This window comes from Enhydra lutris, unplaced genomic scaffold (genome assembly GCF_002288905.1).
Source record: "Enhydra lutris kenyoni isolate GAN:26980312 unplaced genomic scaffold, ASM228890v2 scaffoldscaffold7, whole genome shotgun sequence".
In the NCBI taxonomy this organism is placed as follows: domain Eukaryota; kingdom Metazoa; phylum Chordata; class Mammalia; order Carnivora; family Mustelidae; genus Enhydra; species Enhydra lutris.
Window position 1 is genome coordinate 38924970 of NW_019154091.1, and position 24982 is coordinate 38949951.

The 24982-nt window shown below is 43.0% G+C and overlaps 2 protein-coding genes across 3 annotated transcripts in view; one reads left to right on the forward strand and one right to left on the reverse strand.

The window, feature by feature from the left end:
• LOC111142094 (dual specificity phosphatase 16) overlaps positions 1 to 24982 on the reverse strand; it is a 74285-nt gene that overhangs the window by 25546 nt on the left and 23757 nt on the right. Inside the window, exons 2-4 of one of the 2 annotated variants that reach the window (XM_022495046.1) lie at positions 13755 to 13796; positions 13206 to 13525; positions 12113 to 12251 (exon numbers count right to left, since the gene is read on the reverse strand). In XM_022495046.1, the coding sequence (XP_022350754.1) occupies positions 12113 to 12251; positions 13206 to 13433 (367 nt within the window). In that variant the 5' untranslated portion in view covers positions 13434 to 13525; positions 13755 to 13796. Of the gene's footprint in view, positions 1 to 12112; positions 12252 to 13205; positions 13797 to 24982 lie in introns of both variants that reach the window. The other variant, XM_022495045.1, reaches the window with a different exon arrangement.
• The window catches only part of LOC111142028 (translation initiation factor IF-2-like), a 37862-nt gene continuing 35567 nt past the window's right edge, over positions 22688 to 24982 (forward strand). Inside the window, exon 1 of the mRNA XM_022494948.1 lies at positions 22688 to 22814. Within this exon, the coding sequence (XP_022350656.1) occupies positions 22688 to 22814 (127 nt within the window). The remainder of the gene's footprint in view (positions 22815 to 24982) is intronic.

Below are 24982 nucleotides of genomic sequence, written 5' to 3' on the forward strand. Positions count from 1 at the left end.
AGGGGACAGGCAGGGAGGCATGCAGACCCCTCTGGCCTCCACAGATTTGAACAGACAGGCAAAGTACAATCTCTGTTAGTCTTCCACAAATCCAACCAGTAGAATGCACATTTATAAATACAAACATATATATTACTTTGAACAGAGAAAACGTTTAGTATAAAGACATTCATAACTTATACAGTATTTTATTTTCATTTGGCCAAGAAAAACTTCCTTCAGAACACCAACTTCACAATTCTAATCACAAATTCCATTTTCTGTAAAAGCCAATGTGAACCACCATTTAATTTTGGGGGGAAAAATCTGCCAAGTAAAATACATGTAACAATTCTACTAAACAATCCCAATCAGTCTCTCTTTTCTCTCTGACCCTTGCAACCAGTTATAAATCAAAGTGATTTTTCTTAAAAAGGAATATTTGTAATAAAGAAAAGTAGCATTTTACTACAGCTTAGTGATGTGAAATAAAGGCTCAAGTCTCAAATTCTAAAAGTGGATTCCCTAGTCTTTTAGTCAAACTAGAGATACCTGCCATCTTCCTTTCCTTTAGAGACAGCTCCCCGCAGGGAGAGACACAGGACCTCTCCAACAGGTGGCTGGTCCTCAGAGCTCCCTCTGCCCCCAAGAGCCGCGCAGAATGGGAAGAGGAGCTAAGGGCTACTCCCTCCCACACGGTGGGGGGATTCCACAGCTCTATACAAAAGTAGTATTTATACCAAGCTCAATTTTATGAGGGACGTACTTCTAAACAGTCAATGCAAATCAATTTTTCATATTAAATAATTTTCACATAGTTTATATGGTTTCATACTTTTTAAATAGAGTTCTCATGTAGTTTAACCTTCGTAAGACAAAGGCTCCCTTTTCGTGACATAATACAAGCCATTCACTTACCTCTCCCAGCGTGCATGTGAAGGATTTAAGTACACCCCACCTATAGAGAAGAGTTCTCTCCATCCTGAAATTAATACCTGCTATTGTGCTATTAGGAGACAACCTAATATTAAACACTGAGTTGCTGACACTGTATTTCAATTGTTGAGACGTTATTTCACAACAGATGGACATTTCACTTCACAATGAAGGGACTGATTCAGGCAACTCTGTCTCTAGCTGCTCACAAAAAACTCAAGTGTGGTTACAATGCTTCCAGGTCAGCGGACTGTCCACATGGAGAGTTAAAACTAGCTAAAGAAAATGAAACAAAAATGAAGGCACCATAATGTCGCGCCCCTGGTGGAAGCAAACGGACAAAAGTAACGGTAGGACAGGCTGGTCTCGAAGCCAGGCCGCACGTTTGACAGACCGTCTCTGGGAGGGTAGAGAGCATGGCAGATTTTTCTCAACAACGTTAGCAATGTTCCATCTTTGTCTTTCTCAGCCAATCTCCACTGAACAGTGCTGATGAAAAAAATCCCTAATAACAGAAGGCATTAACTGCAAGGTCCTATTCCATCCGCTCTGTAGTGACCAGAGCACGGACCAACAGGAAAGCGGACAGGCAGCACTTCTACAGAGACTATGCAGGAAGCCAGACAAGTAGGCTCGGTCTCATAAAACGTGCCCCGTAAATGACATCTCCAAAATAGCTCACTCTGTACTAATGACTCTCTCGCCTAGTGCAGTCAGGGGATGAGAAATTCTATCTAATCTAATTTGTGGATTAATGCAGTTATCACCTAGACAACAAAACAGCTTTTAAAGTTTCAAAGTACTAGCATAAAAAACCACCACATACTATAATAATCCAATTTCTTGTGATTCAGAATGTCTAGATCTTGTTATCCCTCAAGATAAGTTTATCTGCATCAGTTAGCAAAATCCAAAAGTGTTGTTTAGTAAAGAATTCTCAGAAGATGTAGGGTGATAGCTATTTTACTGATCTTGGCAGTTGGCAATACGGAGCAACACCCAGAAACTCCTCCTCTTAAAACACCCAGAAAACACAGCTAGGACCCCTAATAAAAGCCCTCAAACAAAGATTATTCTAAAGAGTGCAACCAAAAGAACCAAACGGAAGGAATATGGCCAGAATCCACAATGAGATCTGTAAGAGGGGAGCCAGATTCACAGAGGCAGCCTCTACTGATCCTGCAGTAAAATGTGAAGACAGGGCCAAGCGAGCAGTGTCCGGGGACTTCCCGAGAAGAAAGGACTTAGGAGGACCCTACTGCCTTCAGCATGGAAGGGGAAGTTATTAAAGAGACCACATTTGTTCATTTCACCTGAAAATCAAAGATTTCCAAGCTTGTCCCATTTGATGTCCCAAAATCCAACCTAACACTTTCAACTCCCTTTGATCATTTTCCCTGAAAGATTAACATTTAAAATAAAGCCAAAGCCAACATCTCCCTCTCTTCCCTTCCACATCCCCATCCATGGTCACCCCATCTTCTCAGTTCAGCCTGGCAACATTCAGTTGCTGTGCCAAACACATTGACTTTCCTTCGCCCCCTCCTTGTTTAAAGATTTTATTTATTTGCGAGAGAAAGAGCACAAGCAGGGGGAGGGGCAGAGGGAAAAGCAGACTCCCCACTGAGCAGGGAGCCCAATGTGGAACTCAGTCCTGGGACTCTGGGATCATGATGCAAGCCAAAGGCAGATGCTCAACCAACTGAGCCACCCAGGCGCCCCACATTGACTGTCCCTTCTATCTGCCCTGCCTTCCCATTCTTCTGCTGCCCTCTGCTCCAAGACCTTTATCCCTTACTCTCAGATAAACTCAGTAACACCTCTCTCTGGTCCACTTGTCCTTCTCCCCACTCATGTCCTCTGCTGCCAGATTAAGCATCGTAAAATAAAGTTTTGATGTGGTCTCTGCTCTCAATACCCACAGAATAAAATATAAAATTGTGAACCAGACATTCAAGACCCTTCCTAATCTAATCCCAATCCATGGTCCAACTTGATTTTCCATGCCACCGCCTTCCATGGAAAAGGAAAATTGGTCTTCTGTTTTCCTAACACACTGTGCTTTCCAATCTTGGGCCTTTGGCAATTTAATCTCTCCTCCTATCCATTTTATTATTTCCTTCCAAACCATAGGCAAGCACAAGTCATACCTCTTCTATAGAAGGATATTCCAAAGATTTTTTTACCATAATCAATAAAATACATTTTACATCAAAACCTTCTAAACACAAGATGACACCAGTGGCAGCCACAGACACCCAGAGCTCTGGAGAACTGGCCAGGGGTCACAGGTCAGTGCTGGGGGCCAGGTCCCAGAAACAAATTTCACAATACTATCTTCCCTTACTGAGTTACTCTGACAGTTTCAATATTCTTCTGTTGCATTTAAAAAAAAAAAAAAAAAAAAAAAAAAAAAAGTTTTTCCAGGACACCTGTGTGGCTCAGTTGGTCAAGCAACCGACTCTTGATTTCAGCTCATGCCACGATCTCAGCATCCCAGGATCAAGCCCCATGTCCAGCTCCATGTTCTGTGGGGAATCTGCTTGAGGATTCTCACTCTCCCTTCTCCCTCTGCCCCTCCCCTCTACTTGCATGCACGCTGTCTCTCTCTAAAATAAATAAATAAACTTAAAAAAAAAAAAAAACAAAATACAAAAAACTTTCCTGACAAGTCTATCTATATATGATCTTGCCAACTTAGAACTTCCATAAAATTTATGGCAACCATCCAGCACTGAGTACTTGCCACTGACTTGGTAACTGTGAATTATCTTTGTGTGTGTTTTGTGACCTCTATTTCTACAGCTAGAATACATTGCGAACTGCTTGTGGGTAAGAATTAGGTCTCACACTCCTTTGTACTCCCCTCAGCATTTAGCACCGTGCTTGGCACATAACTGAAATTCAATAAATGTTTACTGAATCCTTCCTTGTTACAATGAATAGCTGTTGACAGACACAAGTCTTGTATATTTTTGGTGTTCAAAAGGATTTCCTGATTCCATTCAAAGCCCAAAACTATGTTGGCATGGGTGGGGGCCCAGAGTCTGCTTCCTATTCCTAGACCACAATGCCCTAGAACACTCTCAGGGTGAGAGAGGCAGCACAAGACAAGAAAAACATTTTTCTGCTACTAAAGGAAAAAAAGTAGAATCTGTGAGTGCTACTTTGGTCATGGAAAAGCAGCACTGAATCCTCACTGAGCTCCTGCCACACCCAATCTTAAGTGTGCTGAGGATTTCACATGAAAGGTGGGGAGAGAAAATGTTTTCAGATGTCCCTAAGTGGCTCAGAAGTCCATATGACCTGGAGAGCCCAGTAATACCCCCAGGGCTCAGGGAATCTGGGCACATCCCTCAGGAAGCTGATCAGACCAATTACAATTAGGACACAGATGAGGATGAAGGGGCTGCCAGACAGGTCTACCGTGATCATCAGTGAAATGAGGTTATTTATCAAGAGATAACTATGAGTCAGAAGAAAAAGGGCTATTGGTCTGGTCGCTGGGGAATGACTCCTAAAAATCAAATTTGACTAACTTGTCCACTGTCCATGCATCACCATACAACTCCTCTCTCAGGCCTTTCTACGTGAAGCTCAAAGCTTTCTGGTCTAAGCCCGTAGCAGGCTTTACCATAGACTACTTCTGTGTACTCTTCTCTATCCGCAGTCCTCTTTGGCCATCTGCACAGCCTCCCTGGAGACCTCATAAAGCAGGCAGGAAAAAGGGGCTACCCTTTCAGTCAACCAAACAACTTGAGACCACCGGAATCATCTGTAGGTTCAACGAGACACTTAATGAGCACCTACCGTGAGCAGGACACAGGTAATGGGGGAGTGGTGAGCAAACAGAGGCCCTCTCTGGAATGGACAGTGTAGTGGACAAACGTCAACCAAATAATTAGATGAATTAACTAATTAGAGGTAGGTGGTCAAAGGAGTGTGTGTAACAAAGAAAACCAACTTTGCCCGGTCGCTGGGGAAGGCCTGATGATGACATTGAATCCAGCAGGAGATAAAGGGTGAGTGAGCGGAGCACACAAGGAGAGGACCTCTGCGAAGGCCCAGGACACCGCTGCCGCAGGCCTGTAGCGACCAGGAGGAGGCCCACAGACGTGAAATGAACTGAGGCTGGAGAGGGAGGCAGAAGCCAGCCATTACAGGGCCTTGTGAGTCTGAAGGATTTGGGAATTTATCCGAAAAGCAATGACACATATTAGGCCACGGAGTTATATAATCTGGATTACATTAAAATATAAAATAAAAATGCCACTTTGGCTCCAGAGTGAGTAATGGATTGTAGGTGGCAAGGCAGAACACAGGAGAAGTGCAGTGAAGAGGCTCCTGGGGCGCCTGGAGTAGGGGAGATGCTCTCAGCTTGACTCGGCTGCTGCAGGAGAGGAGGAGCGCAGACGCCCTGAGAACTCCGCAGACAGACCTGGGGACTGGGAGGCGGCAGGGGCTGCAGTCAAATTCTTGACAGCTCACAGATTTGTCCTTCTGGTTTAAAGGGCTTGCATAATTTGACATCATTTCTTCTCAATGGCCACTTTTCCTCTTCGCGAATAAATCCACTCTAGTCCCCCCACGGCCCCCTAAAATCAAAGTTCAGTCCTGACATTCTGAATCGTGTTTCTCCCCCAGTCTAAATGCCCAGGCCCATTCCCCTCCAAATCGTACTCATCCTCCAATGCTCGGTCAGAACCCCAGTGCCATGACCGAATCCTCCCAAGCCCTGCAGATGACACCCCATCTCACCGTGACGTCCACGTCAGACATGTTTCCCCAAACTGCTGGCTAGGTTCTCAAGGGCAAGGCCCAGCCTTTTGCTTTTCTGGCGGCTCAGCCCAGGGCCCAACCACAAAAGTGCCAACGAAGCCCTGAGAGATGAAAGAAGTCCTGGGCCTGGCGCTTCTCCAGAGCCACAGGTGACACGACCGGGGCAAGGCTAAGGCCATTGCGGTCATCGAGGCTGCTGTCACCTGGCTCATGCAGACGATCAAGAAGAGGAAATAAGGAAATATCTGCAATCTGGCCTGCGGGCCGTCTTTAAAAAAGACCCAGCCACAGCTGTGACTTCAGCACCGGGAACCGGGGGCAGTGACATAAACCAGCTCACCACACTGGCAGGCAGCGGCCAGAGAGAGACGATCCAGGCAGTGGGGCCTCAGGCCAGCTGGGGCTTGGGCGCACAGCTGCCAGCGAGCAAGACGGCACCGGTGTTTGGTCTGCTTTCAGGGGCTTTCAGTCTCTGCAGCTTTTTAAACCCAAGAACAGCAACTCCGGGGCAACTTAGTACTTTTGCTGAAACCCATCCATTTCCATCTCCTTTACCAACTACTGCAGGATTTGAAATGGGATGACTGAAGAGGCCCTTCTCTGGACAAAAGGACAGAAATGTCAAACTGGGTCACAGAACTAATGGTAACAATAGCACACACCGTAAAACCTGTCACCAGCAAGACAGGGCTCTACCCTACTTTCCATTAGGAAAGACAGTGAGTCCACTAAACCAAAGCCGTATCTTTATTATACAGATCTACTGACTGAATCTAGATCTCTGTTACACTGAAAAAGTGTATAGTCAAATATATTTTTACTCCCTCCTGGTTCTAATGAGACTAGAAAATCTAACACAAAACAAAGAAATGTGTACTTGGCCTTTAACCACTTCAAACATTAACCTAAGACCTTAGCTATCTTCCGAGACAAAATGTTTGTAAAAGCCCTTAGCATTTTACTGACATTGTACCTACCAGTAAATGCTTAATAAATGGTATCTTCTATCATTACTCAGAACTACCCTTCAGCAAAGAACAGAGGAGTTAGACTTTTATGTGGTGATCACCCTGGCTAAAATAATGTAATGTTTTTAAAAAGTTTTATAAACGGTATATTTTCATACACTGCTTCATTCCATAAAATGTGGAAGTAAGAATAGGACTCTGAAATCCACAAAGAGTCCGAGAAAGGGCTACCACGAGAAGTGCCTTCAGTCCAGCCTCCTGATGAAATTCCACAAGACTTTGGAATTACTGCTGATAAGGGCCTTGGGCCCGTGGTGGGAGTGAGCTTGGGAGAGTCACTCAGGGCTGGGTTATTTTCCTCGTCTGTAAATGGAAGGGCTGGAGTCTGTGATTCACGTGTGCTGTTTTGCTGTAGGGTTGGTTATCCTGTGTCTCATCAGAGGACAGAAATGAGTGCTGCAGAGTTAATTACTGTGTGGGTCCCTTTTGCTTTTACTCAGAATCACAGCAGTGAGGAAAGAGAAGGAAATAACAGCATTTCTCATCTTTAGGTTGATCTTTATTTCTATGAACAACCCATCTATTCTCTTTTCTCTATTAGCTAGAAATTAAAGTCCAAGTTCGGTATTTCTCCTTTTCTCTTCTAGATTTATGATCAGTCTGGTGCCCTCAGAAATACAACAGACGGAGAACCTGGGTGGCTCAGTGGGTTAAGCCTCTGCCTTCAGCTCAGGTCATGATCTCAGGGTCCTGGGATCGAGCCCCACATCAGAATCTCTGCTCAGCAGGGAGCCTGCTTCCCCCCCACCCCCGCCACACCGCCCTCTGCCTGCCTCCTAGTGATCTCTCTGTGTCAAATAAATTAAAAAAACTTAAAAAAAAAAAGGGGGGGGGACACAATAGACAAAGGCAAGTAGAATAAAATGATACATGGTGAATGAGGCCAAGAAACAAGATTATTTTTTAAAGAGAACAAGTTTTCTGACCATTACCAAGACCAAAAAAGTTGATCAGTCAGTCAATGGTGGCAACTTTTTCTAACTCAGGAGGACAACAGCTTTTAAGGGAAGACGGTCACTACAGAGACTCCACGGCATCATCTAAGCCAATCCTCACAAACAGGACCCTCCATGCTGGTCATTTTTGTGAAACAAATGTTTACGACACCCATTCCGTCACTCCATTCATTCAAATTCCTTGCCTTGTTTTCACAGATGGCTGTGGGAGCATAAACGCATTTTTAAACTGCTTATTAAATAACGGATTTCACAACTGAAAAAAAAATGGAAAAGATGGTTTTGTCATCACCTATACAACAATGATGGAGAATGTCCCAAAGGAATCCAAATTCATTCTTTCTTATTCAGATGAGGCTGCTACTGGTAATTAAACCCTTTACTCATCGGGGGTAGAAGGATGCTATGCTTTGGCTCAGCTTGATTATTGGGAGACTTCCTAATGGCCAAACAGAACAGTCGATTTATATTCATCTTTAAGAATTTATAGAAATTATCACAACCATTCTCAGTTTATATGGTTTCACAGACTTGTATCTTGCTATGAGTAGAGAGAGATCTCTAGAGCTATTAGCTTTTTATCAACACTCATTATTTAAGGATCAAATAAAGATACACACTATTTCATCATGGTATTTTTATTAGCTTTTAAAATCATGTTTAAATCTACTTAAGTAGATGGAAACATTTTCATATTAGATACTTTTCCCAAAAGAGCTATATGTTTGCTCTGACTGAATATACTTTGTAAATCATTTATTTCAAAACAATCTCAAGTTTTCACTACACTTTCAGATTAGTTCCATCACTGTTTAATACAATCACTTATATTCTACAATAATAGAATAAATCACATGAAATATAAATGGGACAAACCTACATGTAAGCTAATTTATACATCAAATATTTACTGAGAACTTAAGAAGTTCTGGGCCTTATGGGGGAACACAAAGATGAAAACGACATAGACCTCAGGTGGAAAAAGAGAATCTAGTAGGGGAGTTAGGCTAATAAATAAAAAAGTTAATATAAGGTTTAAATAATATTTTAAGATAATAATGAAATATAGTATATGGCTACCAAATTAATCTCGGGAATACTGACTGGCTTAGAAGAGGGGAAAATTGGTCAGGCAAGGGTCAAGGTGCAGGCTGAGGAGGTCTGCATGAGGCCGGTACAGGCAGAGTTCATTGCAGAACTAGGGTCCAAGTTTCAGGACTTGAAGCCTTGGTAAAATGGTCTCCCCAATAATCAGCTGCCCAAGTGACTTAAGAGAACCACTTTCACCTGGTAGAAACAAGTTTGAGGGATGCCTGGGTGGCTCAGTGGTTAAGCATCTCCCTTTGGCTTGGGGCATGATCCCAGGGTCCTGGGATCAAGCCCTGCTTCGGGCTCCTTGCTAAGTGGGGAGCTGCTTCTCCCTCTCCTTCTGCCTGCCACTCTCCCTGCTTGTGCTCTCTCTGTCAAATAAATAAATATATATAATCTTTAAAAAAACAAAACAAAACAAAAAACAAGTTTAATAAGCTAGACCCATCCCCAAACAGGACCTGTTCCATATTAAGGAATTAAGCCCATTCCAGCAGAGCTTCCTTCAGTAACCTTGCATTTCCTTATGTCCCAATAACTAGGTCCTATGGTAGGTGTGGGTCACCACTTGTTGGAGGGAGCCAGCTCATTAAAACACTTCTTCTGGGGCACCTGGGTGGCTCAGTGGGTTAAGCCTCTCTCTGCCTTTGGCTCAGGTCATGCTCCCAGGGTCCTGGGATCGAGCTCCACATCGGGCTCTCTGCTCAGCAGGGAGCTTGCTTCCCCCTCTCTCTCTCTGCCTGCCTCTCTGCCTACTTGTGATCTCTGTCAAATAAATAAATAAATCTTTTTAAAAAATAAAAAAAATAAACACTTCTTCTATCAGTTCCCTGAGGATGTCTTTTTGTTCCCCTTCTCTAAAGCCATTTTTTCCCAGGCAAGGTGGCCCTGAGAATGGAAATGGAATTTGGACCACAATTCTTTACTTCCATATCTAATGGCCATAAAAACCATCTCACATCTGATACTTTCTTCCCAAATAATCTCAGAGTAGGTGACAGCTCTCAACCGATGGAGAAAGCACCTTGAAGAAATCACCGCATCTCTCTGTTATGAGGCTGGCCACCATCTCCAACTGCTGAAAGCAACAGGGGCAGTTGGCAGGGGATGCAGTCTCCAGTTACCCTGTCACTGTCTGTAGCACCTGTGAGAAGCCTGTGGGCTTTTCCAGTTATTTCCTGCCCCCCACAAAGTACTGAAGAAGCCTCCGTCATTATGTCCACGACCCTGAACATCCCGAGCAGCTGGACCTTGACAACAAAACGGGCTGCCAAGAAAGGACAGGGGAGCCTCTCTGGAATTCTCTTCCACTTACTGCTCTGCTGCCTACTCCGAGGAGCAGACTCACTAACCCAGGGAATTTCCAGTTGGTCAGGGGCTTCTGGGTGGCTGGGAGGCTTTCAACCACCCAGAACCCTCACTTAGGTTATCGTAAGAGATCTGGCTGCTCAGAAACTCCCAAATAAGGCGATTCAATTTAGTCCCTGAAGCCACCTCCTAAACTAAAAGATACACAGGATTCTGGGGTGTGGACCAGGATATGGTGCCATCAGTACATTCAGTGTGGTTCTTGGAGCTGCCAGGATGGACTCTCATTCAAACCCAGGCAACCCAGGCAGCACTTCCTGTACAACATGGGAATGTCAGGGTGTTCTGACTCCGTGTGTCACTCCACATGTCAATCCACTGCCGGCCCAATCTAGCCGATCAGACTGAAAGCTTTCTCCTCCTTGTCCAAGGAGTGCTCCTCCCAAACTGACGCAAGGCTGTTAAGAACCTTCCTAGGGAACTAAGGAGCGCTCTTCGTTAAAGCGGGGAAAGAGTATTCAAGGAACTAAACCCCCTGTGCTAGAAACTCAGCAGGAGCTCACTCCTGTGGGAATGTCTGCTCGGCCATGCTATCGAGTCAGAGCCCCACACAGGGAAAGTGTCTCAAACAAGAGGGAGGTGGGACAGTCACTTTGCCGTGAAGCACATCTTGGTGGATTCTCTTTAAGAAAAATCCTGGTCCTATTAATAGCATGCCAAGGTAAAGTCCTCACACTGTGCCTACAAGAAGCACAAAAGGAGTTCTTAAACTCTCCAGATCAGTTTAGTGGAACTCCAGTAAAAGTTGTGTTCACCACAGCACAATCCCAGGAGAAGAGTGCGCCTATCAACAAGAAACCAAGCCTGATACTCTAATTCTCAGTCACAGAACTCCAAAAACTTCTAGGTGTGTTGGCTTTCCCCAGGATGCTAACAGAAAGACCAAGAAGCATCAGAGCTCAAGCAAAAGGTGTGGCAGCAGATGATCAGAAAGAGACAGGAAACCAAGCCTGCTTTCTGAGACCTGAAGCAAAAGCTGACTAGCTAGAACTGGAGACTCAGAAATCTTATCTGAACCTTCACAGAGATGAAGTGTTAACACACCAACACCTGATTAATCCGATTCTCTGAAAACTGAAACGTTTACACTTCTAAAATCAAATGCCAACGACATCAAGTTCACGGTACCCTCCTTGCAACAAAAGACTGAGGTGTGAAAATGATAGTATCGACTATATTTTGTTTTCTTAGATCACATTTTTCAAAGCCCTCTTGCCTTCCATGGTAGCAGAATCTGCAGGACACAGCAGCTTTGTGTTAAAGGTCACTGTGCATTGTCACACTGTAATCCCCACCTGTGAGCAAAGGATGAACACTGCTTTGGAATTCAGTGAAATGGAACTTGCTCTTAAAATAGTTCTTCCCAGGTACTTTATAAAATCATTTGCTTAGTCTTTGCAAACTGAGATCTTTTTCAGTTGTAAAAACAAAATGATAATACACAATTACGTGAGTTTTTAAACTGTCTCCCTAATCACTAGAAGAAATAGTTTATACACATTCTCCCCGTCATTGCTCATAATATGTCTGGTGAGCTGATCTGCTGGAGTCCCCATAACTCTGTTTAATAAGAATTTGACACCATGACACTGGTCTGGTTCTTGCCACAGGGGGTGGGAAACCAAGAGCAGGAGCTGAGAGGTAGAGCGTTTCGTGTCTGTAGATCCCAGATGAATGGAAAAATCCCCGCGAGAAGCAGCACACGGATCTATGTGACATTTCTAGCTAACAAATAAATCCCAAATGAAGAGGCATGTGAGCTAAGTGACAAACACACAGACTACCGTGGAAGAATGGTAGTCCTGAAGTGAAACAGAACAGGTGTGTCCATTAGAACCTGTAAATAAGTCCACTTCCCCAGGATACTGGCAGCTTCGATGACCTACTGTACTGGAGCTCCCTGTGAAACGCTGCTTACCGGGAGCGGGGAGCGCTCTGCAAGACACAAAGTCCGCTCAAGTCTGCCACAAGCCTTACCAGCAAGCAGGTGAACGGAGCTGAAGCTCTTCTCCAGTTTACCCAGAAGTACAGTGAGAAAGCAGTCTGAAGACAGAGAGGCAACATCTTGGGAGCTCTGGTCGTAAACTACAACCCTCTGACCGCAGTCGATATCCACCTGCAGGGCAAATGTGAGGCTGTTAGGAAGGAAGCTGCAAAAGTAATCCTGGAGGCCAGTAGCGGCCCCACCCACCATTTTCAGGTGATAATCTGAATAAAAAGGACACACTGTCAACGGACTGGATAAACTAGCATACAAATGGTTTAAATGCTTGTACAGATCAACTTTCAAGAGCAAAACTGATGCTATTTCTGTGTAGGTGTGCTCGAATCTCCTTGGTTTAAAATCTTTAAATGCTATAAAAGGCTAAAACTCATAAAACAAAATAATATGCAAAATAAACCACCAATCCTTCAATTAAAGAAACATTAAAAGGTTTCTACATAACAAATCAGCTGTTCAGTAAAATTAAAACATGAACTCATTTTTATTTCTGAAGAAAAGAAATAGCTTTACCTATCACAAGGATGATATTTTGGAATTCCAAAAACAACCTTCCTTGAAGATAAATTATATCCCTAAATCCTGAACAATGGTACCTTCCCTCCCCACAAATAAACAGCACTTTTAATATAACTAGTTTCCATTTTCTTCCCAAGGCACTTGAAAAGATTGATTTCCTTTCAGTAAATTTGTAGATAACACAGAATAATATATTTAGTAATTATTGATACATGTACTATAAATCATATATTAAGTTACTAATAATTAATATCACGTTATCAACTATTACTACTTATTAGTGTTTAAAATTTTTTTTAAAGTGTAGCAAACCATTAATAGGAAAACACAGCACTTGACCAAATTAAAACAAATTATCCTTTCTGTATAGTTTAGAAACATTCTTAAATGTGACTGTGTGGTTAGTAAATTACTTTGAGGTATCCCTAAGGTACCAAAGTTTAAAAAGCAATCAAAACTTCCTCAAATTACTTTTCCCCTTAAAAGCGAGATTTTGTTTTAAAATTCTTCCTCATTCAGGGTGTGTTTTAAAAAGAAGAAAGCACTTACCTTCTGTTTTGCTGAATGCTGGATGAGCTCTGTAATTAACACTTTGTCCTGTTGCAACCTTCGCTTCATAAGCTTGGAGCAGTTGATATTAATGGCTTCCAAAATGTGGGATGTATTGTACTCCACAAATGGCCGGCTATCAATTAGCAGCACTTTCTCTGTTCCACTTTCCAGCAGAGCCACCAACCTCTCAGTAACAATTTGAGTTCCAGTCATCTCATGGGCCATGACAACAATAAGTCTTCTTTTCCCACCTCCTTCTTTAATTTGCCACGATGATGTAATGGTGGTGTGCTCAAAGGCTCAGCCACTCCATTGTCCTACAAATGTATGAGGTCAGGCTGGTGGTGACTGGCAAAAGGAGAGTTAAACCCATTTTCAGCAAGAGCCCTCCAAGTGAATGTCCCTTTCTCTTTCCCCGTTGATGTGCTCTTGCAAAGCACTCTCCACAAAGCAGCCCCTCACATTTGATTCATAAAGAGATGACTGGAATAACCATCCACAACAAAAGATGCTCTGGGGCGGCCAGTGCATTACATCATTCTTTACCTTCGCTCCTCGCTCCAACAGCTTTACACTGAGCTGAAAATCCTACATGAAGAGAGAAAGACAGACAGAAAACAAAACACAGGGTCAAAAAAAATAAAGAGCATCAGATTAGCGAGAGCATATGATTCATAATATTTACTCCATTAATCTAATTCCATACTTGATGCACTGTTTCACTTGAACAAACAAAAAGAACAAACGGGCATGGCTTCGGAAAACCTACTGATGATAATTCACTTTTACATCAAAACATAAAAACTCAAAGAAGACAAGAGAAGACATAGTCATGAATTATAGTGACCTGGGGCCCAGAACGACATGCTTGCAGTATGAGACTGACAGAGCTATAAAAAGCTGCTTGCAGTAACATTTTTTTCCAAATGGGGTTCCTCCATTTTATTTGCTTATTTCTTGAAAAGAGCACAGAACAACAGTCTACAATACAACCAGGTAAGCAAGCCCACACTATCAAGACAAAAAAATCTTTTCTGATGGCCTGAGAACAGCATGTGAACACACGTACACTCATACACACATGCACCAAGCACCACAGCAGCCCCTGTAAATGGCCCTTAGGAAAACCTTCCATACATTTCAGCTGCCTTTTAAGGAAGAGAAGGAGCAAAAATGGCCAATATTCCTGTCATACCAACTGCTGAGCTCACTGCTGGGGGCCTGGGATGTACCCAGCTCCAACCAAGGCAGTCTCACAGCTATGGCCCTGGTCAATCCATCGCCCCATTCCTTGACCCTTCACAGGCTTACCCCTCATTTTCTTGCACCTCATTCTTCAGTGAATCACTGACTCTCAGCCTTAGAAACTCTCACATCGTCACCTGGGGCACCAGGTCAACAACCACACAGCAAACATGCAGAACCCTTAGTACCTGACCCAGTGCTTTCCTCTTCTTGCCAAACTCCCACAACTGACCACCTCCTCACGGACACTGGTGGCAGTTTTGTGCCCAGAGCTCGGATCTCACCCTGACCTTCAGCATTGTCAGATTCCTAGCTCTCTGGCCCATCTCCGCTCACAAGCCACCCTCTGCTACATCTCACTAGAAACCCACTGCTGGCATTCACCTTCTACAAGGGAAACTATGCAATGGCAGAGATTTTATCTCCTATCTCCATAGTGCTTTGCAGAGAAGATACTCAATTCACGGTGTTGTAAGGAAAATCCTCCACAAATGATTTAAAATACTGAATAAATATCTAGTTAACGGATTTCCGATCAGGATAGTAAAACCCTCAAACATCACTGGATCCTGTTCCCCTAATGTCAGACTTACAGATGAGGAGCTGAAGCAGGAAGAAGTACAGGGAGGATACCAAGAGGAGTGGCCCTGCCACTTGTTACTTAACTCTGGAAAATCATGTAACATCTCCGGCCCATGTGCTCATCTATAAAATGTGGCTACAATACAGGTCTTGTCTCCTCACAAAGTCTGTTCGGAGGACAAAATTATCAAAGTTATCTAAAGGCAGTAAAAATGCAACTACTTATGTAGAAAAAGGAGGGAAACTGCTCTAAAGATCCCAATGGTGGCCAGAGCTGCCTTACATCCGGAATCTACAAGACCTCATTCAGCAGATAAGCACAGGGGCAATTCCACCCTCCTGTATAATCCAGCTTCACCCAAGCCGTGCCCTCCCTCTCCGTCAGAGCCAGACAAACACGGAGTTAGAAGGCCCCTGAGAAATCCTCTCTCCCACCCCCCCGCACCTGACAAGTCAGCTCCACAGAATACACCGCTTGGCCATTTCTTGTCTTCATTATATTAATGTATTTTTAGTATAGCTGACTGGCAACGAGGTACAAAAATCATCTCTATCTTCAATGAAGAAACTAAAACAAAGAATCTTTACAGTGAACCAACGAAGATACTCTGGCAGAGCGCCTACAAGGATGCAGCTTCAAACCGAGTCCCCACGGCTCAGTGACAGTTCACAGCAGAGTGAGGTCCTGTACTCAGATTGTCTGATCCCCAAACCAGGGCTCCCACTGCTGAGTTACCCTGTTTTCCCTAAGTACCCGTTCCCGTAATGAATCTGGACTGAGAAAGAATGGCTCAACTTGTCCATGAGAGTGCCCTGGTGGCACAGAAAGTGGAAATTTGAGAATAGGAGCAAGTTGATTCCAACAATGGCACTGGGTATCCGAGTCTGATTGGCTCCTCTCGATGATAAAATCCGGACGGGACAAAGCAGTTATCTGGGTTAGCAGATCAAGGGACAAAGGGAGGGAGAAGACAGCAAACATGCAAAGTTGAATTAGAAAGTTCTCATCTTTGCTTCCCTTCAGCCAAATCTCCTAAGCCCAAATCACCGAAACCAAAGATAGGCTATAGCAAAGTTCTACTGGGCAGAAAACGGAATCCTTACTCAGAGAACCAGAGTCAGGACTTCCAGATACAAAAAGACCCTTCCCCTGACCAAGAAAAGGTCTGGGCAAGGTGACCCTAATGCAAGGATGCAACTGAAGCAAAGCACTGGATGTGAAATGAGGATAAAGTTACAGCCCCTCATGTCATACTGAGGCCAGCTGGAGCCCTCCTGTTATAGCTTTATGCCCAAACTCTGATGTTCCGTAGTCCCAAATCAATTATGAGAGAGGCAGAGCCCTGCCAACAGGGTGAGGGGAGTAGGAGAACAATAGCCTTGAACCTTATTTATTTAAAGCTACAGAATTTTGGTTAAGTCCTCATCCTAGGCTACAACTCTAATTTAAAAATTTCTGGGCATTCGCTGTTTATTCTGAAGAATGTCAATACCCTGAGATCGGAAACATGTCTGTGATAGTTTTGTTTTTGAAAACTTTTGCATCGGGTAGGATTTAAAAGATGACAAGAGAACATTTCTATTGTCGGCAAAACCACGAAGCTAATCTTACCCAAAATTTCTACAAGAAGTCAAAAGGAATAAACATTCTTAGATTGAACCGTAAGGGCCCAAAGGCATATTACAAAATCCAGGGCACACCCAGCATTACTATTTATCAATTTGCTTAAACAATTTTTAAAGTTGTAACTGTTTTCTTTACTTAAAAAAAATAAAATCTCAAAAGATAAAAGGAATCTCCAAATCCAACGTGGGGCTCAAGCTCATCACCCCAAAATCAAGAATCACACTCTCCAGAGATGCCTGGGTGACTCAGTCGTTAAACGTCTGCCTACGGCTCAGGTCATGATGCCAGTGTCCTGGGATCGAGCCCCACATCAGGCTCCCTGCTCAAAAGGACGCCCGCTTCTCCCTCTCCCACGCCCCCTGTTTATGTTCCCTCTCTGTGTCTCTGTCAAATAAATAAATAAAAATCTTAAAAAAAAAAAAAAAAAGAATCACACACTCCACTGACTGAGCCAGCCAGGAGTCCCTTTTCTATCCATTTTTAATAGATAACAAATTCACTGGTGCAAAAAATGGTATACATACCATGAATATGTACAGTTTATTGTATGTTTGTTACATCAACAAAGCTATTAAAATTTGCCACGATACTGAAACCCAACAAATACATTAAGTGAAAAACAGGAAAGCACTGAAAATTCTTCTCCTACCCTGGTCCCATCTGCCCAGGTCCTCCCCCTGCCCTGTAGTGGAAACCATGGTGAATAATTTCTTCTGATTTCATCCAAAGATTTTTTTTTTTAATGAATACAGAGTAAGATACAAATATGTAGTCTTTCTCCTCTTCCCCTTTGTTCAACTGGTTACACAGTACATACACTTGTTGTGCATCCTGCTTTCTTCTTTCACTTAAAACACTATAGTGTGATTTTTTCTTATTGCTCTCTTGGCTGCCTGGGGACCACGGTGAGGAGCCCTGCACACCCTGCCCCCCGCCACCAGACACCCAGGAGATGGGACAGGTGGCCAGAGCAGCTGGAAGACTCTTCTGAGGAGATTGACATTGATGGGATCCCCTAATCTATCATCAAGGAAATCTGGGTGGCAGAAGGCCCTTCAGAAGACAACAAAGATAAAGTCGAAATGGATAAAAGACCTCAGTGTGAGGCAGGAATCTATCAAAATCCTAGAGGAGAAATTAAGAAGTAACTTCTTCAACATCGGCCACAGCAACTTCTTTCAAGACATGTCTCCAAAGGCAAAGAAACAAAAGCGAAAATGAACTTTTGGGACTTCATCGAGATCAAAATCTTCTGCACAGCCATCAAAAGAAATGAAATCTTGCCATTTGCGATGATGTGGATGGAACTAGAGGGTATCATGCTTAGCGAAATAAGTCAATCGGAGAAAGACAACTATCATATGATCTCCCTGATATGAGGGAGAGGAGATGCAACATGGGGGGTTAAGAGGGTAGGAGAAGAGTAAATGAAACACGATGGGATTGGGAAGGAGACAAACCATAAGTGACTCTTAATCTCACAAAACAAACTGAGGGTTGATGGGGGGAGGGGGTTTGGGAGAGGAGGGGTGGGATTATGGACATTGGGGAGGGTATGTGCTATGGTGAGTGCTGTGAAGTGTGTAAACCTGGCGATTCACAGACCTGTACCCCCGGGGATAAAAATATATTATATGTTTATAAAAAATAAAATTAAAACAAAAAAAAGTTGCTCTTAATAGTGAAAAAAAAAATCTGCACAGCAAAGGAAACAGTCAACAAAACAAAGAGGCAACCCACGGAATGGAAGAAGATATTCGCAAATCAGGGGCACCTGGGTGGCTCAGTGGGTTAAGCCTCTGCCTTCAGCTCAGGTCATGATCTCAGGGTTCTGGGATCGAGTCCCGCATCGGGCTCTCTGCTCTGCAGGGAGCCTGCTTCCTCTTCTCTCTCTCTCTGCTTGCCTCTCTGCCCACTTGTGATCTCTGTCAAATAAATAAAATCTTTAAAAAAAAAAAAAGATATTTGCAAATCACACTACAAAGGGCTGATATCCAAGATCTATAAAGAACTCCTCAAACTCAACCTACACAAAACAGATAATCACGTCAAAAAATGGGCAGAAGACATAGACACTTCTCCAAAGAAGACATACAAATGGCTAACAGACACATGAAAAAATGTTCATCATCGCTAGCCATCAGGGAGATTCAAATCAAAACCACACTGACACCAGTTAGAGTGGCCAAAATCAATAAGACAGTAAGGAACAAGTGTTGGAGAGGATGTGGAGAAAGGGGAACCCTCTTAACACTGTTGGTGGGAATGCAAGTTGGTGCAGCCACTTTGGAAAATAGTGTGGAGATTCCTCAAGAAATTAAAAATAAGACCGAGTACTGCAATTGCAGTACTGGGTCTTTACCCCAAAGATACAGATGGAGTGAAAAGAAGGGCCACCTGTACCCCAATGTTCATAGCAGCAATGGCCACAGTCATCAAACTGTGGAAAGAACCAAGATGCCCTTCAAAGAACGAATGGATAAAGAAGATGTGGTCCATATCTACAATGGAATATTATGCCACATTTTGAAAGGATGAATACCCAACTTTTGCATCAACATGGACAGGACTGGAAGAGATTATGCTGAGTGAAATAAGTCAAGCAGAGAGAGTCAATTATCATATGGTTTCGCTTATTTGTGCAGTATAAGGAATAACATGGAAGACACTGGGAGATGGAGAGGAGAAGTGAGTTGGGGGAAATTGGAGGGGGAGACAAACCATGAGAGACTGTGAACTCTGAGAAACAAACTGAGGGTTCTGGAGGCGACGGGGGGTGAGCCTGATGGTAGGTATTATGGAGGGCACATATTGCATGGAGCACTGGGTGTGGTGCACAAACAATGAATTTTGGAACACTGAAAATAAAGAAAAGAAAAAAGAAGACAACTAAAGAACCCTTTCTATGCATATAGTGAAGTTTTCTATTTCTCTAAAAAGAAGTCAAGAAATCTGTATTTCTCAGACCAAAGACTAGTAACCTTAACCAGGGCCACTAAACAATATTTGCAAAGTTTCCCACTTTCAGAAATAAACATTTTAAAAAACTAGGGCGCCTAGATAGCTCAGTTGGTTGAGCAACTGCCTTTGGCTCTGGTCATGATCCCAGATTCCCAGGATAGAGTCCTGCATCAGGCTCCCAAGCTCCATGGGGAGTCTGCTTCTCCCTCTGATCTTCTCCCCTCTCATGCTCTGTCTCTCTCTCAAATAAATAAAATCTTTCAAAAATAAATAAATAAATAACTTTATTTATGAAGGGAAAGAGATAAGCTGCGGGAACATTTTAGTATAACAAAATGACTATACAGGTCAGTGAACAAAATGGGCAAATCCCCTTAAGAAATGCTAATTTGGGGATATTTTGTATTTAGCAAACGATTTCTTTTAGATTTTAATATTTAATATTAACATAAATTATATGGGAATCTTTCCCTTTAATATATAATTTTTAAGTTTATGCATAATTTATTTCATGTTTTAGATTTCATTTGGTTACCTATGGAAATTTATCTATGATTTTATCATGGAAATCAGTGGAATTTTATTTACTGAAATTCACTCTACTCTGCAGAGTATCAATGAAATGAAATATACCACTGAATTAGTTATGTCAGAGGACCTTAAGCCGAACACTATTTTAATGATAAGATGAGCAAGTGGAATTTGTTTTCATTAAAAGAACATATGGGGACGCCTGGGTGGCTCAGTCGGTTAAGCCACTGCCTTTGGCTCAGGTCATGATCCCTGGGTCCTGGGATCGACCCCCGCTTTGGGCTCTCTGCTCAGCAGGGAGCCTGCTTCTCCCTCTCCCTCTGCCTGCCTCTCTGCCTATTTGTGCGCTCTCGCTCTCTCTCTGACAAATAAATAAATAAAATCTTTTTTAAAAAATAAAAGAACATACAGTCTGACTATACAAAAACCAGTATTGGCCTCTAAAGCAATTAGCTATAAGGAAAAATTTTTTTCTTTTGATTTTCTTTCCTACTCATAACATAGCCTTAAAGCTAGTGCCCAAATAGAAAATTTCTTAATGGTTGTTTTTAAACAATTCCATTGAGCATCATCTCCCTCCTATTCTCAGAGGAGGTGTTATTTTTTTCAACTGCCCAGGCAAGATCCTGGCTTCCAGGTCAGTCACACTGACACTTCGTATATCCCGCCAGAAAACAAGTGAGAACCTCTCCCACAGAAGTTCCCCCTTCTACCTAACCATGGGTTATTTCCTGCCAACGGCAACAGCTCATCTGTCACCAGGCCCTGCGGCCAGGGCTACAGCGGGTGGGTAAGGGATGCCTGCTGGCCTGATAGGTGGGACCCATGGCGATGCAGGGCTGCCTCTCAGAGAGGCACACTGCCATTTTGAACACTTCTTTCACAAAGAAATTCTCAGAAGGAAAAGGATCCTACGGCTATGGGGTGCTTAAACCGCCGGCTCACCAAGGAGAGTGACTGAGCTTTATTTGGTTGGGCGTGAGCTCAAGTTCAAATTCTCAGAGAATTTATGGATAGGATATAATCGGGTAAGAAGTTCACTTTTATTAAACTACAACCCAGCCTTAAATTTTTTTTTCCTCCAATAAAACTAAAGAACTAGACAACAAGATACACTAAACAGCCTTTCAGCAGAGCCTTAAACATAGATTTTCAATAAGAGAAAACTGACCAAATCAAAAGGGAAAAAAGCAGGCTATCATGTCTGGAGACAAGCAAGAAATCTTTGACTCTGACCGTCTACATTGATTAAAGCCACTTTGCCTCATACGCTGGGGTAAACCCTAACAAAAATTCTGAAGTCTGGTATTTGGTAAAACACATTCAATAAAAAAACCAAACCAAAACAAACAAACAAACAAAAAAACCCAAAAAACAAAAAACAAAACCACCCTCACCAAAGCCAAGAAGACTAAATGAGCTTAATGTATTTTCAGTTGCCTATTAACGTCTTGACCGTATTTTCTTACCCCAACACAGAGGACACATTTTGGCAAGTGGTGGCAATAATGGGATAGATACCTTGACGCACAAGTGTCCCGACAGCACTGGACATGCAGACAGCACTTGTTAGCACCACAGAACCCAGCCCTCTCCCCCAACTGAGAGCACTGCTGAGAGAACCCGGTCCTATCAGAGGCTTCCTCAGGGACCCACGGATGAAAGCTGGAGAAGCAGCAGTGCTTCAGGGACTAAATATACTGTCTTTGCTTCAGACACAGGCTGGCCCAGGTACAGTCCGGGACAGATAGAAGGCCTCACCAACTTTCTGCTCAGGAGGAGCGCTGCACTCTTGGTGCTGGCTCGCCCAGAGCCTTTGCAGCACTGCTTCCTGTTTATGCTGTCTCACTAGCTTGGCCTCCCCTGATCCATCAGAGTTCCCCTCCTCCTCCCCTCCTTCCACCATCCCACGTGCCTATTCCAGACCTACTCCTTGCACCCAGAGCTCCCTGACTTACCCCTCTAACATGCAATGCTTTCTCCAGGCACCTTAGCTCAACTAAGGACTCCACTACCTAGGTGAGAAGCCTGGATAGGAGGTAGTCTTAAGGGAACGGGAATGGAAGGATCCTTGGATGAAGTCTGTGGGTAAGAGAAAAAGTAGCCAGTGGCTGGTGTAAACTGAGAGTCAAGAGACAATGTTCTAGAAAGGTATTTGCAATAAAGGTGGGCTGGAAGCAGGAGAGGAAAGATTCAGACCAAACCAAACAGAGGTCAGATGGGGACTAACATATACATCTTGGTTTCCTTGGGCACCTGTCAGGCCTACTGTAACACATTCACTCAACTAACAAATAGTTGTTGGGCACCTCGTAAGTGCTAGACACTGCCGAAGAAATGCAGCAAAAATGAGCTAGGTGAGGACTCCTGCTCTCCAGGGCTTCTAATTCAGCAACAGGCAACACAACAAACAGCAACAACACAACAGTCTATAGGGACAGATGGTGGCAAGTGCTATGGAGCAAAAGCAAAGCAGGGAAGGAACATGGAGAGCTGCGGTGGGTAGCTGCAATTTTAAACCAAATAGTCAGAGATGACGGTTAAGTACAATTCAAGAGGAGGGGAGAGTGAGCTATGTGGACACCAGCAAGACTGTGGCTCTCTACATCAGAGGACTGAGGCCAGGGAAGACAGTGCTGGCCAAGGTAATGCGGAACCAGGTGAGTGCTAATGGAGGACATGGCAGGTGCTCCACCATTCTTCAGAATGACAGTTCTCTTTCCAAAATGAAGCATTTCCAAACACTCAAACATTTAACTTCAGTGTGAAATGCACACACACACAAATTCAGTATAGTTTGTTCTTAAAACTACAGAGGGAGAAGCTGAGGTTCCTCTATTAGTGCATTCCTTGGCAAATTAATAAAAAGAAGGTTCTGTATGAAAAGACTGTAATAAGAAAGATTACTATTAATATCAATTTAATATAATTCTTCTAACTCTACAAATGTGTTGTACCTAATAATGGAATCTTGGTTTTACAGCATAGAATGCAGAAGGTAGCAAATGTAGCATAGAACATAGTCAAATGTCAAAGACAGGTTAAACAAGATGTGTGCTTGAACACATCTGAACAAGAAGGGAGCAGTTTAAGGGATTTTTAAATTTAAAAATGTTAAATTCGTCCAAGGAGTTCTCCCTGTCAGACGGTGTATCAAATACTTAACCACAAGGACTCTGTAAATTAGATTACTGTATTCCAGGGGCTGGTAACACTAATGTAAGCTTATAACCTTTATCCATGTGCCACTTTTACCCACTCTACCCCCAATACAACAAAATTCCACTACATGAAAGAAAGGTGTACTTTCCTGACAAAGCATGAAATTACTAACGATACTATGACCGGGGAAGACATATGGACAATTTGGAACACAGTCTAGTGGAATAGAGGATATAATTTAATTTTTCCAAAAAAGATCAGAAGGCTGTAGGAACAAGCAACAGAGAACAATCAGAAACCATGCACACACACATGGGTGCCTGGGTGGCTCAGTGGGTTAATGCCTCTGCCTTTGTCTCAGGTCATGATCTCAGGGTCCTGGGATCGAGCCCCGCATCGGGCTCTCTGCTCTGCAGGGAGCCTGCTTCCTCCCCTCTCTCTCTCTGCCTGCCTCTCTGCCTACTTGTGATCTTCTCTCTCTCTGTCAAATAAATAAAATCTTAAAAAAAAAAAAAAAAAAAGAAAGAAAGAAACCATGCACACTAAACCTTCCATCACTCACACTCAAGCCTGTTTGTAAAATATTCTGGAATGTTACCTACTTTAAATCTCTTCATACTAAAATAAGCAAATCCAGAATGCCAAACTATATTCTCCCAAAGATAATTTCAAAATGGCTTAAAAGGATGTTTTCAAAGTGACTTCCGAGAAACTGCTTCACCTTTCAGTTAAAAGACACATGAGAAATACTGGGAAAAGCCTACCTGTGCAACAGAAGGGAAGTAAGTAACTTGCAGATCGTAATAAAGCCTGCAACACAGTACCATGCAGCATTTGTAAATCATGGCATAAAAGCATACCTCTTGATAATGAAAGATGGTCACGATACATGAAGAGAACAAAATCAAGTCACAAAACAGGAGGTAAAGTAGAACCTCCAATAGCTACACACATTCATGCACATAGGATGGGTACATTCAAAATGTCACAATAGTTTCACTGGGTAATTAAAGGTAACACTTATTATATTCTTTTCCACAGTCTTGGGAACTACAAAAAAGTCTCAGAAAAAGGAAAAGACAGACTCAGAGCCACTAATGTAGCCACACAGCAGTCCTGTACGTTACTCCTTATTAAGACTGTTAAGAAAAGCATGGGTTGGAAAAAGGTAAAAAGATGAGCAAACACAATACAGGAAAACTGATGTTTACCCTCAAGGTAAAAGCTGCATCTGCTTCACAAAAGAACTTACAAAAAAATATTTTCAATAACAATAATGTTGGGGTGAGGGAGACAGGAAAAATTAAATTTTAAATCACACACTTAGGACTATACACCTGGACTTTCAGTAGGGCAGTTGGGGTAGGGCTCTTAACACAAGAGGTTTCTTCTGTACACACAGAATTTATAGCTAGTTTTCTTTTTAAAATTAATATATTCCTTGACACTCTTAAAAATGTATTTCAGTTTGGGACGCCTGGGTGGCTCAGTTGGTTAAGCAGCTGCCTTCGGCTCAGGTCATGATCCCAGCGTCCTGGGATCGAGTCCCACATCGGGCTCCTTGCTCATCAGGGAGCCTGCTTCTCCCTCTGCCTCTGCCTGCCATTCTGTCTGCCTGTGCTTGCTCTCTCTCCCTCTCTCTCTCTGACAAATAATTAAATAAAAT